This window comes from Budorcas taxicolor, chromosome 10, assembly GCF_023091745.1.
Source record: "Budorcas taxicolor isolate Tak-1 chromosome 10, Takin1.1, whole genome shotgun sequence".
In the NCBI taxonomy this organism is placed as follows: Eukaryota; Metazoa; Chordata; class Mammalia; order Artiodactyla; family Bovidae; genus Budorcas; species Budorcas taxicolor.
Window position 1 is genome coordinate 27,223,964 of NC_068919.1, and position 16,347 is coordinate 27,240,310.

General features: G+C 41.6%; 1 protein-coding gene across 1 annotated transcript in view; it reads left to right on the forward strand.

Annotated features, from left to right (window-relative positions):
• The window catches only part of AVEN (apoptosis and caspase activation inhibitor), a 191,106-nt gene that overhangs the window by 171,321 nt on the left and 3,438 nt on the right, over positions 1-16,347 (forward strand). Inside the window, exons 4-5 of the mRNA XM_052647355.1 lie at positions 9,456-9,526; positions 15,001-15,096. Coding sequence (XP_052503315.1) covers positions 9,456-9,526; positions 15,001-15,096 — 167 coding nt within the window. The remainder of the gene's footprint in view (positions 1-9,455; positions 9,527-15,000; positions 15,097-16,347) is intronic.

Consider the following 16,347-nt stretch of genomic DNA (forward strand, 5'->3'; position numbering starts at 1 on the left):
TGTACCACACCCTACACATTTGTGATGCTCAACAGATGTCAGCTTGGCCGAGGTAGGTGGAGGAGCACATTATTTGGTTAGTTCTGCCAGAATAGAAAACCGGTGAGGGTAATGGTACTCCGCACAATTGTACTTTCTAAGAGTAACTGGATAAAAACTAGCTAATAGACTAGATGAAGATTTATCTCCTCATGAACTGCTGGGTGTGGAGACTTGTTTAATCATATGTTTCATTGATGGAATCCTCCAAATGGAAGCATTGTGCACTGCCCTTTCCCCCATATTCTTTTCCCTTATGGCTTATTACACAATGTTGAATGTAGTTCTCGGTGCTATAGAGCAGGAATTTGTTGTTTATTTTGCATATAGTAGTTTGTATCTGCTGACGCCAAGCTCCTAATTTATGCTCCCCCAGCCCTTTCCTCTTTGATAACCACAAGTCTGTTCTCTGTCTGAGTCTGTTTCTGTAAATAAGTTTATTTGTATTATCTTTTTAAAGAGCCTACATGTAAGTGATATGATATTTGTCTTTCTCTTCACTTAGTATACTTCACTTAGTATGATAATTTCTAGGTCCATCCATGTTGCTGCAAATGGCATTATTTCATTCTTTTTATGGCTCAGTAATATATAACACATGCATACACCATATCTTCTCAATCCATTCATCTGTCAACAGACATTTAGGTTGCTTCCATGTCTTGGCTGTTGAAAACAGTGCTGCTGTGAACATTGAGGTTAATGTATCTTTTTGAATTAGAGTTTTCTCCAGATATATTTCCTGGAGTGGGATTGCTGGATCATATGGTAGATCTACTTTTAGGTTTTTTTTTTAATTTATTTTTTATTGAAGGATAATTGCTTTACAGAACTTTGTTGTTTTCTGTCAAACCTCTGAATCAGCCATAGGTATACATATATCCCCTCCCTTTTGAACCTCCCTCCCATCTCCCTCCCCATCCCACCCCTCCAGGTTGATACTAAGCCCCTGTTTGAGTCTCTTCGCCATACAGCAAATTCCTGTTGGCTATCTGTTTTACATATAACAATGTAAGCTTCCATGTTACCCTTTCCATATATCTCACCCTCTCCCCCCTTCCCCATGGCCACAGGTCTATTCTCTATGTCTGTTTCTCCATTGCTGCCCTATAAGTAAATTCTCAAGTACTGTTTTCTAGATTCCATATATGTGCATTAGAATATGATATTTATCTTTCTCTTCTGACTTACTTCACTCTGTATAACAGGTTCTAGGTTCATCCATCTCATTAGAACTCACTCAAAGGCATTCCTTTTTATGGCTGAGTAATATTCCGTTGTGTATATGTACCACAGCTTCTTTGTCCATTCATCTGTTGATGGACATCTAGGCTGCTTCCATGTTCTAGCTATTGTAAGTAGTGCTGCAATGAACAATGTGTCTTTTTCAATTTTGGTTTCCTCAGGGTATATGCCTAGGAGGGGGATTGCTGTGTCATATGGTGGTTTTGTTCCTAGTTTTTTAAGGAATCTGCATACCATCTTCCATAGTGGCTGTATCAATTTACATTCCCATCAACAGTCCAAGAGTGTTCCCTTTTCTCCACACCCTCTCCAGCAGTTTTTGTAGACATTTTGATGATGGCCATTCTGACCAGTTTGATGTGATATCTTGTTGTAGTTTTGATTCACATTTCTCTAATAATGAGCAATGCTGAGCATCTATTCAAGTGTTTGTTATCCATCTGTATGTCTTCTTTGGAGAAATGTCTATGTAGGTCTTTTTCTGATTGTGTTGTTTGTTTTTCTGGTATTGAATTGTATGAGCTGCTTATATATTTTGGAAATTAATCCTTTGTCACTTCTTTCATTTGCTATTATTTTCTCCCATTCTGAGGGTTGTCTTTTCAGCTTGCTTATAGTATCCTTTACTGTGCAAAAGCTTTTAAGTTTAATCAGGTCCCACTTGTTTACTTTTGTTTTTATTTCCATTACTCTAGGAGGTAATTTTAGTTTTTTAAGGAACCTCCATACTGTTTTCCAGAGTGGCTATACCAACTTACATTCCCACCAACAGTGTAGGAAGCTTCCCTTTTCTCCACCCCTTTTCCAGAATTTAATATTTATAATTTTTTAAGACATACTAATTCAGCATTGTGATCAAACTGTTATATATATAACAATCAACAGCATTGGTGCAAAAAGAAAATCTACATTAAAACTCTTTGTTGGGATGCTTTACACTTTCCATAGAACAGAAACTAAAATAACCTGTTATGCAATTAATCGCAAGTACAGTCCTCAAGTTTTTTGCTCATACACATGAGTATTGTCTAAAACATGTCTTCTTTAGCACCAAGGCCCTGCCACCACTGTGCTTGGCTGAGTTCACAAACCTGTAGCTTCCCTGTCACTTCTCTCCCTCTCCTTTCCTGCTAAGCTTTGTTTCCTGGCAGTAATTAAAGCCTTCTGCTGCTGCCATAGCTACTGCTGCTGGAACCGCCATAGCCACCTTGGTTTCGTTGGTTTGGCAAAGTGTTGGCCTCCATCACTATAAGGGCCCAAACTTCTGTTTACAGTTTTCTCTTTTTATGTCCAAAATTTGAAGATTGACTGTAATTGCCAAAGTCACTGTAGCTTCTGCCACCTCCAAAATTGCTTCCATCAGTACCAAATCAGTTGTAGCCATCCCTGCTGCCATCATATCCACCACTGCCACAGCTGCCACGAGAGCCACCTCGACCACTGAAGTTTCCTCCACGACCAAAGTTGTCATTCCCACCAAGACCACCTTCACAACCACCACCAAAGTCTCCAAACCACTTAGACCTCTTTGGCTGGATGAAGCACTAGCCATCTCTTAAGCTAGATAGGGTTTTCCTTGCTTCACAGTTGTAGCCATTCACAGTGTGGTATTTCTGGATGACAGTCTTGTCTACGGAATCATGGGCATCAAATCACAAAAGCAGAGCCTCTCTTTTTGCCACTTAGTCATGATTTCAGTCACTTCAATTTTCCCATATTATTCAAAATAAGCTCTTGCGTTATGTTCTTCAGTGTCGTCTTTAATGCCACCAACAAAAGTCTTTTTCACAGTTAAGTGAGCAGCAGGTCTTCGAGTATCTTCTCTTGAGACGGCCCTCTTCGGTTCCACAGCTCTTCTGTCCACCTTGCGTGGCCTTGCCTTCTTGGCCACATCCACCTCCTGCGTATTGGCACATGTGACAAACTCGAAGCCTCTGGAACACATGGTGTTTGGATCCCTCAATACCATACAGTCTGTGAGCGTTCCCCATTGCTCAGAATGGCTCCTCAGGCTCTCATCAGCTGCTTCAAAGCCCAGTCCACCAAGGAAGAGCTTCCGTGGCTGTTCAGGCTCTTAGAGACTCTGACTTAGACATGATGGCAGTGGAGCAGGGAGAGACTTCAGTGATGCTTACTTGACAGTGTCCGCAGGCTGAAAGGCTGTGTACTTTTTCGTGCTGGCCGTTCTGATTGGTTCGAGGTGATATCTCATTGTAGTTTTGCTGAATATCTTTTCATGTGCATTGTGCACTGCTTGAAATATTAAGATCACATATACCTAACTTTCTAACTTCTTTTTTTGCTGCTTTTTGCAATTAATTGATTAGAAAAAAAAATCTGTCATTAATTTTGGCTCCAGAAATGTGGCAGTAGAGCAATGTTGTTGAACTTCAAGAGACACAGAACTGTTTCTGTATCACCTGTATCTCAGCTTTTATTGCATTACACCAACTTCAGCTTTGTTGCAATAGAATGGGATTTTTATAACACAGGAAAAATGTGAACTCTCAAGGTGCATCAGTTTTGTTTAAATCCCTCTTTTCCCCCTTCCCCCATTTTCATCAGATTCTAGTGAATAAATTACTTCATAATAAATAATCATTGGATTTAGCAGGCCTTCCATTTTGCTATTGTTATCTACAAAGTAGAAAATTATAGGATTTTGTTACCGTTGTTCAAGCAGCCTATATAATAAACACTAGCTGCAAAGTAAACTATTATGGAATTTTGTTGCTGTTATTCAAACACCTTATGCAATAAACACTAGCTTGTCTCCATCTTGTTTGAGAATATGGTATAAGTAAACAGCAAGGCAGTTCCACAGCCTCTTATACATCATGAAATTAGTCTTTGAAGAAAGAGAAGGAAGAAAATGCTATACTCGTTTTATGCTTCTGGTTCTATTCATTATGCTCTGCTTTAATTACTTTCTGAACACTCAGCTGGTGAGTGTCTAAAACTTTGAATGCTTATGACTCCTGAGACACATTTCACCCTGTTTATTCCATGTCAGCGACAGTTGGCTTTCCCTGTTCTTCACTGGGTTCCATTCTGTACTTCTTCATTCTGATTCATACTGTTAGTGTGAGAGACAGGAACTCTCTCAACCAGAGAGTAAAGCAGGAGCAGAATTGAATGCTTTGTGAATACATCATGCTTCCTTATTTAAAGGAATCCAAATGTCTGATGTACAAGATATAGGAGTAACACATTTACTAATACTACCATTGTTTTGTACGTCTTGATATAAGAAGAAGAGTTTTGGTAACATGTTTTCTAGAAGTACTCTTGATTCTAGGAGTTGTAATTTTGACAAATCTGGACACACTTTCATCTTTAGTGAGAGAATTAGAGAGGTTGGCATTCTTTGTTGAAGATTAATTGACTCTTGGTATGTGGGTTTATTTCTTGGCACTCTGTTTCATTCCATTGATCCATATATCTGTCTTTGTATAATACCAATACCATACTGTTTTGATTACTGTAACCTTGTATTACAGTATTGTCTGAAGCCTAAGAGCACTGTGCCTCCCGCTTTACTTCCATCAGGATTGCGTTAGTAATTTGGGGTCTTTTATGGATCCATGTAAGACATTCTTCAGTAGTCATTTAACCAGCTTATTTTTTTAAGATTAGCCTCTATGTGCTTCATTAGGATTTTAAAATTGTGTTGTTTTGAAGTTTGATTACTGTAAACAAAAAGTGCTTAAATATCTATTTTTCTCACTTTCTTTTCTTTGTATTTTTTTATGTGAGTATTTGGCATCAATCAAGAATGACTTCTTGGTCAGAGAGACAATTATAATACGATATCACTTATATGTGGAATCTAAAACACAATACAAATGAACTTATTTACAAAACAGAAGCAGAATCACAGACATAGAAATCAAACTTACAGTCACAAGAGGGGAAAGGGGTTTGGGAAGGGATAAATTAATAGTTTGGGATTAGCAGATGCAAACTATTATATACAAAATAGACAACAAGATCCTACTCTATAGCACAGGGAACTATTAATATCTTCACTATCCTGTAATAAATCATAATGGAACAGAAAAAAATGACTTTATGAAGGTCATTGTGATTTTTTATAGTTTTTCCTATTTTTTAAATTTTTACATTGCAAAAACCACAAGATTTGTGTCTGATAACTGGATTTTTTTTTAATGGCTCTCAAAAAATTTTAAGCTCATAGTTCTCCAAGCCAGGCTTCAACAGTAAGTGAACTGAGAACTGTTCAAGCTGGATTTAGAAAAAGCAGAGGAATCAGAGGTCAAATTGCCAACATTCTTTGGATTATAGAAAAAGCAAGAGAGTTCCAGAAAAACATCTACTTCTGTTTTATTGACTACACCAAAGCCTTTGACTATGTGGATCACAACAGACTCTGGAAAATTCTTCAAGAGATGGGAATACCAGACCACCTTACCTGCCTCCTGAGAAATCTTTATGTAAGTCAAGAAGCAGCAGTTAGAATCAGACATGGAACAACAGACTGTTTCAAAATTGAGAAAGGAGTATGTCAAGGCTGCATATTGTCACCCTGCTTATTTAACTTCTATGCAGAGTACATCACACGAAATGCCAGGCTGGATGAAGCCCAAGCTGGAATCAAGATTGCCAGGAGAAATATCAGTGACCTCAGATATGCAGATGACACCACCTTTATGGCAGAAAGTGAAGAACTAAAGAGCCTCTCGATGAAAGTGAAAGAGAGTGAAAAAAGCTGGCTTAAAACTCAGCATTCAGAAAACCAAGATCATGGCATCTGGTCCCATCACTTCATGGAAAATAGATGGGGACACAATGGAAACAATCACAGACTTTATTTTCTTGGGCTCCATAATCACTGCAGATGATGACTGCAGCCATAAAATTAAATGACGCTTGCTCCTTGAAAGAAAAGCTATGACAAACCTAGACAGCGTGTTAAAAAGCAGAGGCATTACTTTGCTGACCTTTGTCCATCTAGTCAAAGCTATGGTTTTCCCAGTAGTCATGTATGGATATGAGAGTTGGACTATAAAGAAAGTTGAACCCCGAAGAATTGAAACTTTTGAACTGTGGTGTTGGAGAAGACTCTTGAGAGTCCCTTGGACTGCAAGGAGATCCAACCAGTCCATTCTGAAGGAGATCAGCCCTGGGATTTCTTCGGAAGGAATGATGCTAAAGCTGAAACTCCAGTACTTTGGCCACCTCATGCGAAGAACCGATTCATTGGAAAAGACTCTGATGCTGGGAAGGATTGAAGGCAAGAGGAGAAGGGGACAATAGAGAATGAGATGGTTGGATGGCATCACCGATGAAATGGACGTTATTTTGAGCAAGCTCCAGGAGCTGGTGATAGATGGGGAAGCCTGGCGTGCTGTAGTCCATGGGGTTGCAGAGTCGGACATGACTGAGCAACTGAACTGAACTAAATAATTAGCAGGGTTGAGCATCTTTTCATGTGCTTTTTGTCTCTCTGTATATGTCTTCTTTGGAGAAATGTCTATTTAGGTCTTCTGCCCATTTTTTGATTGGATTTGGTTGGTTGGTTGGTTGGTTGGTTGACTTCTCTCTAGTTTTCTGTTATCTTGGTCTCATCTCCTGATATACCTGATGGTTTTTAATGAATTTTGGATACTGTATATAATATATTGTAGAGATAATTCTACGCCATTGACAATGTCATTTTTCTCCAAAAAGTATTTACTTTTGCTTTTTTTAGTCAGAATCAGAGATTGAGTTGATTCACTCCTTTGCCCCAGACTTTGTGAGGCTCGCCTCTTCTCCTTCATCCCTACTTCTAAGATGTAGTCCTCAAGGGTTTCATCTAAACGTTTTGATTTTCCAGGACTCTTCTTCACCCATGGGCCCTGAACTCCCGTTTTTGTCCACCCAGTGCCATAAAACTAGTGGAAGTTCTCGGTAGTTTTACAACCTCCTGGCTATTACTTGATGCTTAATTTTTTAGTCTCAGTATCACTTTGGAAACTAAACTCAAAGGGAAAAGCAGGTCTAAATGTTAGACTCACCTCTGTGCTTTTCTTCAACCTGGGAACTTTGTCCCTCACATCCTCACTGCCTTGTAACTCTCTAATGTCTTCAGGTAGATTTTTTGGGATGGTGGTGGGGGAATGTTCCTAGTTGTTTTCTGTAAGAGCATTGATTTCCAACAAGCTGTTTTCCACTGTTGGAAACTTACCTGTATTTGAAGTTGAATATTTAGATATTAAAAATACGTAGAGCATGCCTTGTTTGCATTACTCTTATCTAGGATGACAGTGGATGAGATGGTCGGATGGCGTCACCGACTTGATGGACATGAGTTTGAGCAAGCTCCAGGACTTGGTGATGGACAGGGAAGCCTGGCGTGCTGCAGTCCATGGGGTTGCAAAAAGTCAGACATGACTGAGCGACTGAACTGATGACTGATGATATCTAGTACTGATTACATAGTATAGGATCCATGCAGTCATAGGATCATTTTTAATATAGAAATTCATGAATGCCAAAAGTAACACTATTTCATAAAATATTCACCTGTTTGACCAAGTTTTAAAAAATCTACCAGATTGATTTTTTACTTATTCATGACTCATTTCATATATACATATTAGCCACTTGCATTTCTTATTCTCACCCCCTTTCCTGTTTTCCTACTAGGTGGTTTTGTTCTGGTTAATTTGCAGAAGTTCTTTGTATGTGAGAGAGAGGCTCTTTGCCTATATGTGCTACAAATGATAATCACTGGCAATATGGTTTGTATGACTGCTACATTTTAGGGTATTTTTAAAGGTTTTTTCTTTGTAACCTTTCTATAGTCCTCTTAAAATACCAATATTGCACAAATATTTATGAAGTATCCACATAGAATCACAATACATATATGTATACACACACTTATATATCCACATGCACAGACAAGACCTTATCAATTCAGATCCTTTATATCATACTTTTGGGAGATCAAATTGATATGCTAGTGACTAATGATTGTGATTTTATCCTTCCTCATGATAAAGACTGATGTTCTTGGTCTGTTTTACCTTGAACTTGATCTTGTCAGGTGTTAGATGCTGGAGGTTTTATCTTTGTCTTTTTAATTTGGAATTTTATCTTTGTCTCTTTAATTTGGAATTCTTCCCTTATTTTCCCCCCCTTTTAAGCAAGAAGTAAAGAATGGATTCTATGGTTAAGTAACCTGAGAGATATCATAGGAGGAGGAAGTGGGCCTGTACCTGAATCTTGAAATATAAATAGGATATGAATGGGTAGAAGTGTGTGGGTCTTCAGACAAGGGAGAAGGATTAAAAGAAAAATGAAGATAGGATAGAAAATGAAGTATGTTCAAAATGTGAAAAGAGGTTGACTCTGGAGCAGAAAGTCTGAAGAAATAGGAAGTAAATGTGCATTAATGAGGTAGGACCACATTTTGGAGGATCCTGAAAGCTAGGTAGAGAAATAATTCTTTGCTTATAAATTGGTTATCCCTAATGCAAACAATCAGGCAAATACACGTTTACAAAATAAGCCTTGTGTCAGGCTCCTTGTGCAGAATCATCTGTCAAGCTTGTTTATTGTGATTCATTTTCCTTTATTCCAGGAGCTCATGCTCATTCCAGCCATGCATCATGATTCACATTGACTAATATAAGGCACATCCTTTGGGTTTTATTTTGCATCTGACATTCTTACCAGGTGATTTTTGGAGTGATGGTTGAGGTTGGTAACCTCACTTCAAAGAGATATTTTAAGTCGTCATATTATGGGTCAGTGGAGAATTGCTTTCCTTCAGTTCTGGTTTTCTCCTTCCTTTTCTACTTGCCTATCCCCCAAATTATACATATCAGTTTCCTTGCATACATTATAGAGAGATGAAAATATGCTTAAAATGGGTAGATGGCCATGTCTGCAGGCCTGGACTGGTAAGCTGTTTCTCAAGTGTGTAGGATGGTGGCTTGTTGAGAGTTGAATAAAACAATGAATACAGCTGTCAACAATATTTTCAAGTGCACAGGTTGCTGTGGAAAGATGTGGACCGGGACCTTCTATTAAATGGTATCACCAAGTTTGGGGTGGTCAGCTCTTCAGAAACAGCACTTTTCCTTTCAAAGGGAAATTTAGAGAACTGAGTGTTCGCCTTTGGCTTTGATATAAAGTTGTGTGTTTTTTTCTGTTCCCAGGGGACTCCTTCTCACAGTTTCGGTTTGCCGAGGAGAAAGAGTGGGATGGTGAAGCGTCATGCCCCAAACAGGTAAGGCGAAGCTTTGTGTTGAATGTGGGTTGGCTCTTCTCAAGGATAAAGACCAGCATCTTTCGCACTGTTGTTTAGACAGAGTCTTCACATAGAGAAGAGTCTAGTACTTTGTGTTCAGTCTCAGTTACCTAAATTGCTCAGAAAGTTTTCAGGGAGCTTAAATTTTACAAGTTCTTGGAGCTGGAGTTGACCTTCATACCAGGCCACTGTGTGAACTCCTCATACAGTTCATCTGTGACTATAGTTCATACAGACTGGGTTGCAGGGTCGAAGGTTATGGTTATGATTTTGAGTGGATTACCTTGCCTTCCGCTTTTTCCCTTTCTGTGAAAATTCCTCCTAGAATTAGTTGAGAATTCAGTTTTTTTCTCCCGCACTGTTTTTGGTATTACATAAGAGAATCCTTAACTTCATGGTTTTAAATAACTCTTTGATCTATAATTAGGAGCAGAAAGCTATAAAATAAGAACAAGTATCACAGTCTTTCAATGAATCCATAAAGCCCACACACTTTATTTCTTTGTATTCCTGCCCTATTTTCCTCCCTAAGGAGTTTTGATGATTCTCCAAGCAGGATTTAACTGATTCTTTTCATATGAGAGATGACAGGTATTCTCACCCTGTAAAAATGCACAGAGAATGAATTGAGTGGTGGTTTGGCATATGCTCCCCAACCCCAGGGCTGGAGCATACTATCGGATACAGTGATCAGACAGTCCGCCCACAGCTTCAGACAGGAGACCGAGCCGCAGACCTGATGGGCAAGGTGTGGTCCCTTCCTCCCCATTCTGCTGTCAGCTCAGTACACGCACAACAGGTGACTGGCACTCCTAGGTGGACTGGTGTTATGTTCAGTTGTTTGGGATGGACATTGACTTTTCAGAAAGATAGAGGGGAGGGAAGTGACTTGTAAAATGACTGCCTGTCACTTTACAAAGAGTATGTATTACAACATAGAAAAAGTTGGAAATTAAAAATATTTGTTTATCTTGAGCCTGTTTGGGATGTACATGAGCAGAGCCATTACTTTGCCAACAGAGGGTCCGTCTAGTCAAGGCTATGGTTTTTCTAGTGGTCATATATGGATGTGAGAGTTGGACTATAAAGAAAGCTGAGTGCCGAAGAATTGATGCTTTTGAACTGTGGTGTTGGAGGAGACTCTTGAGAGTCCCTTGGACTGCAAGGAGATCCAACCAGTCCATCCTAAAGGAGATCAGTCCTGGGTGTTCATTGGAAGGACTGATGTTGAAGCTGAAACTCCAATACTTTGGCCACCTGATGCGAAGAGCTGACTCACTTGAAAAGACCCTGATGCTGGGAAAGATTGAAGGTGGGAGAAGGGGACAACAGAGGATGAGATGGTTGGATGGCATCACCGACTTGATGGATATGGGTTGGGGTGAACTCCAGGAGTTGGTGATGGACAGGGAGGCCTGGCGTGCTGCGGTTCATGGGGTCGCAAAGAGTCGGACACAACTGAGCAACTGAACTGAACTGAGTATGGTTTAGAGTTGTAGGACAAGTTAAAAAGAGATTAACAGAATTTAGTGAAAGCCAAATGGCTCACATTTCAACTCCTTAGAACCATGTTGGCTAAAAGAGAACATTTTAGTTATCTTAAGATTTTCAGATGATTCTAAGGTTCTTCATTCATCAAAATACTGAGCACTTGTTCTTTATTATATATTCTATTAGATGCCCTTTATTCAAAGATGAATGAGACAAAGCTCATGCTTGTTCACCACCCTAGGCCCCTTGCCTTAGCATAGTGGTAGATGACATGTGGTAGATGATCAATAAATATTTAAATGATAAATGAAAAAGAATGCAACATAAGACAATTGGTATAATGCTACTGCTGCCAAGTCACTTCAGTCGTGTCCGACTCTGTGTGACCCCATAGACGGCAGCCCACCAGGCTCCCCCATCCCTGGGATTCTCCAGGCAAGAACACTGGAGTGGGTTGCCATTTCCTTCTCCAACGCATGAAAGTGAAAAGTGAAAATGAAGTCGCTCAGTTGTGTCCGACTCTTAGCGACCCCATGGACTGCAGCCTACCAGGCTCCTCCATCCATGGGATTTTCCAGGCAAGAGTACTGGAGTGGGGTGCCATTGCCTTGGTGGGAGAAATCTGCTTTGGACTGGCAGTGATTGAGAGTAGGAGCATGGGATGAAGGTCATTTGAATGGGCCTTGGTGGATGAGTATGGTTCTGGTAGGTCCTTTCTGGGGAACAACAGGAGAACGATGAGATCTGAAAGACCAGGCTGTGCCCAGAGTTGGGAGCATAGCTGGACTGTGGTTTTCTCAGAAGAGGAGGCTTCCAAGGTAGGTCTAGGCCACTTAGTACCAGCAGTTTGGTTTTCATTTTCATCTGGGGGCAGTTTAGCGTGTGGGTAAGAGCATAGCCTTCAGAGACACAATCCTGAGTGTAAATCCTAGTTCTCATCTGTAAAATGGAACTAATCATTAAGTATAACTCAGAGTTGTCATGAGGATTAGATTGGGTTATAAATAAAAGTTCTTCTGTGCAGTTCCTGACGCATGGGAAGCACTCAAAATTAGCCTTTATTCCTACTGTTACTTGTTCAGAAGAGTATTGTTTAGCAAGCAAATGGAAATGGCTAGATTGGACCTCCACAGTTTTGGGAAGGAGGGACTGAAGAGGTCCGAGGTTGGAGGAGGAAAAGCAGTGGGAGGATATTGTGTTGGGTAACGGGAGGGGTTGTGGGCTGACAGCGTGGGGCTGTGGCAGGGAAGGCAGTTCACTGACGGATGAGACTGTGTGGAGGACGAGGGAGAATATGCCACAGGCCAGAGAGGAGACATAAGGACAAGAAAGATTTGCAGGGGCTCTGAACTCCCCAGCACGATGACGAGGTGAGCAGAGACAGCTGCTGGGGCAAAAGAAGGCTGTTTTGACCATGAGTGTGTTGAGCTGAAGTATTAGTAGGACACGCCCCAAACCGAATTCATCACTTCGCCATCGGAACTGCTTTGTGTCCCACTTCACTCCTCTTTTGGTTCTCTTTATTTTTGCTTACTTGAGAGAGAAAAAGAAGAGGAGAATCTGTCCATATATCTATCTTCTACCTGTCTGTCCGTCTGCCTACCTACCTGTCTGCTTGTTGGCTATCCATCTGTCTGTCTACCTACCTGTCCGTCTATTCCTCATGTGCTTCCCTGTCCCCAGTGCAGCTGGTGACATGAGGAAGTAGAGCTGACAGAGGGTCCTGGTGAAGCCCCTGGCAGGAGAGTGCCCAGCACCGTGGCTGTGACTGGCCTTCACGAGTCTGTGGCTCACGTGCAGGGTGAGGGGGATGTGGCCTGGCAGTCAGGGTCCCTGCTTCAGCCGTGTTGGCCCCATTTCTTCAATCCCTGAGTGAGGTTTTCAGACCTGTTCTTTGGACAGTGTGGGAATATGGGAGGAAGGAATGTGAGGTGGGAGGAGAACTTTGTAGGGTGAAAAAATAGGCCCATTATTCTTTAAAAATCATCTGAGGCTTTTTTCTTTTCTTTTTACTTTTCAGTTCTGTTGACTAGTGACTTGTTTATTCCATAGACCTTCCTCAAGCACCAGCAAGCACTGGGTGACATGTGGTGGTTCCTGAGCACGTGGTTCCTAACGGCGTATATTCCCTCCCTCACTTCACCCCAAGAGTGCAGTTCTGAATGGGACTCTGTACATGGAAGGCACCCCAGCATACTCCTAAGTATTGCTTGATTTGGGCACTTCCGCTGTGAAGTGGCCTTGAGTCCCCACATGTGGACAATGAGTTCTGTAGCTGCTGAGGAAGGTATGATGGTCTGATTAGAGGCTGTAAGTGGAGTTTTGAGCTCTTGTAGCTGGACTGCAGCACATCTCAGTGGCCCTCCTCTGGAGGCCTGAGAGTGGTTAGCAGCTCTGAGTAGTTGGCAGGCATGGTGGAGGGAGCAGGGGGTCTATACGTGGTGTCTTTGCAGACACCTCAGCAGTGGGAAGGGTGAGATTTCCGTTTTGTAATGAGGCGATTTACTCTTGTTTTACACATTCGGGATCACATTTTTCTAGTGGTCTGAGAGATTTTCTTCAAACTTCAAAACAAAGGCTGGCCGTGCTGGCCCTAATGAAGCCGTGTGTGTGCTGAGTGCAGGACCGAGGCAGGGCATGTGTGTGCGCTGAATTTCCTGCTCTCCTGCCAGAGCTCTGTTTTCCTCCATCCTGCTCCCTAAATACTCTCTCTATTTTTAGATGTGAGTTTGTTTTTTTTTTTTTCCAGGGCAAGGGGCCACATCTGCTGCTGCCGGCATTGCTCCCCTAAGAGCTAGCCATCTCCAGAAACTTTCGAAAGGGCAGCTGAAAAGCCATATTGCATTTTTTGATCCCTGTGTACTTCTGTTGTGAGGCTCAGGAGTTTGAGTGAGTCTGGGTTTAGGCTGGGGCTCTTCTTGAGAACGCCAGGAATGGCTCCCTACCTCCAGTCATCATAAACCCATCTACCCAAGTCATCTTTATAGTGGATTTGAGACTCCATGACCCCTGGGTTTTCTTCTCTAACTTGAAGTCTGTGATCACAGCAGAAGGCACAGTTCTACCTAGACCTGTGACAGTCCTTGGTGGATGAGGTGGTTGGTGGTATCTGACTCTAATGTGGTGATTTCACCCACCTTTTAGTTTTTCCCTTCTCTTGGATGGCCAGCGTACCTGGAAGCAGCTGTTAGGGGTCATGAGATAATCTGACTGTGTTTGAGAAGGCATTCCAATCTGTGAAGGCATTGCCTGGAAGGGACTTTGTGCCTGTGAATGGGAATGGAGTCCCAGGGAGTTTTAGTGTTGGCCTCACACATAGAGCTGCCAGCTGGAGGGTAAGTTTCCATCCCCTGATTTCTGTTTGGAAAAGTGTATGCACATGGACTCCTCTGGCTGTGCCTGTCAGCCCCAAGTCACTGTCGAGACAGCTCTCCACTGCTCTCCCAAAGGCCAGCCATCTGAATAAGGAGGAGGTGTCCAGTTACGTTTCATTAAATGCTTTGAATTTTCTCTGTAATTTCAAGAACATCCACAGTTTCCAGGTTACCATGTAGTCTTTTTTTTTTTTTTTTCCCCTTTAGCCATGCAGTGCAGCCTGTAGGATCTTAGTTCCCTGACCGGGGATCAAACCCATACTGCCCCCAGCCCAGTGGAAGCACAGAGTCCTAACTATTGGACCACTGAAAAATTCCCATACCATACAGTCTTGATTCGAGTGATTGCTACCCTGCTGCTACTCTGACCGCCTGAGCTGTGGTTCAAGAAGGTGGTTTTGGTTTTGCTTATCTTCATGCCGAAATGATAGAAATTAGAACCATATCAGGTGTGATTTATGATCAGATTACTCCCAGCTAAAAGTAGTGGATGATTTATTTACAGTTACTACTATCGTCTTGTGCCCTTTTATTTCTGAAAGGTCATATATAGTCATCTTGATTGATCAATTTCTCTGTTTTCTATAGAATTCAGCATTTTATGTGGACTGTGAGTCATTGGTTCGAGCCCTTCAAGAATTGCCTCTCTCACTCCGACTCAATGTTGCTGCTGAATTGGTTCAGGTAAGAACCCTGATCACATCTTGAGGCTGGTATAAATTAGGGCAGGAGAAGAAGGAAACTGAAAAATATCTCCCTGCAGGATGTCTCAGAATCAGCTTTTCCTTTCAACAGGCTGAGGGTTTTGTATCAGAATTTTGTAAAGTTTTGAGGGAGAATGAAATACTTTTCAAAGTTTTTATCCTGTTTTATTGATCTGGAACATTTTAAAGGATAAAATGTAATGGAATTGAATGAAATGTCAAAGTACGGAGTCTGGCTTGTGTTGTACCCAAAATGTTTATGTGCCAGGCTCTGTGTTAGGCACTCAGGTTACAGTGGTGAATAGACTGACATGGTTCTTGCCCTCATGGAGCTTAATCTGTTGGGAAAGATGGGTATTAATCAAGTTATCAAATTGCACTAAGTCCTGTGAAGGATAAGCACCATGGGCTATGAGAGTTTGTAATAATGAACCTGATCTACTTTGGTATGATGTAGGAATGACTTTTCTGAAAAGTTACAGATAAACTGAGAGCCAAAGTATAGGAACATTTGAGTTGAGATTTAAAGAAGGGTAGCACCCCACTCTAGCACTCTTGCCTGGAAAATCCCGTGGATGGAGGAGCCTGGTAGGCTGCAGTCCATGGGGTTGCTAAGAGTCGGACACGACTGAGCGACTTCACTTTCACACACTGGAGAAAGAAATGGCAACCCACTCCAGTGTTCTTGCCTGGAGAAACCCAGGGATGGCGAAGCCTGGTGAACTGCCGTCTATGAGGTCGCACAGAGTCGGACACGACTGAAGCAACTTAGCAACTTAGCAGCAACCCAATCAGATCTGTAATAGCAGTGCTAGTAATAATGATAACAATAACAAAGAGCATTCTGGCTGCAGAATGGAGAGAAGACTGTGGGATTGGGGTGGGTGTGTTTATGCGGAAGTCTGCATATGCACACCCATGCAAGTGTAGAGGGGTGAGGAGAGGCAAATCAAGCGGCTCTGGGATGGTTCAGGTGAGTAATACTGTAGCCTGGACCAGCAATGGTGGGGAACTGGACTTAACCAAGAACTGAACTACAAAAGTAAAATTAATAGGACTTGGTGAAATGCTGGTGATGGAGCAGGAGCAGGCAGAGAATTCTTCTGGGTGTTCCAGCTTGTGCGACCCAGTGGTGGCTAGTATCAGTGAGGCTTGGACAGAGTATGAGTTTGTTCTGAGATTTCAAAGTGAAAATAATAGTAAATTGAATGTAGAAACCTATAGTTCAGAA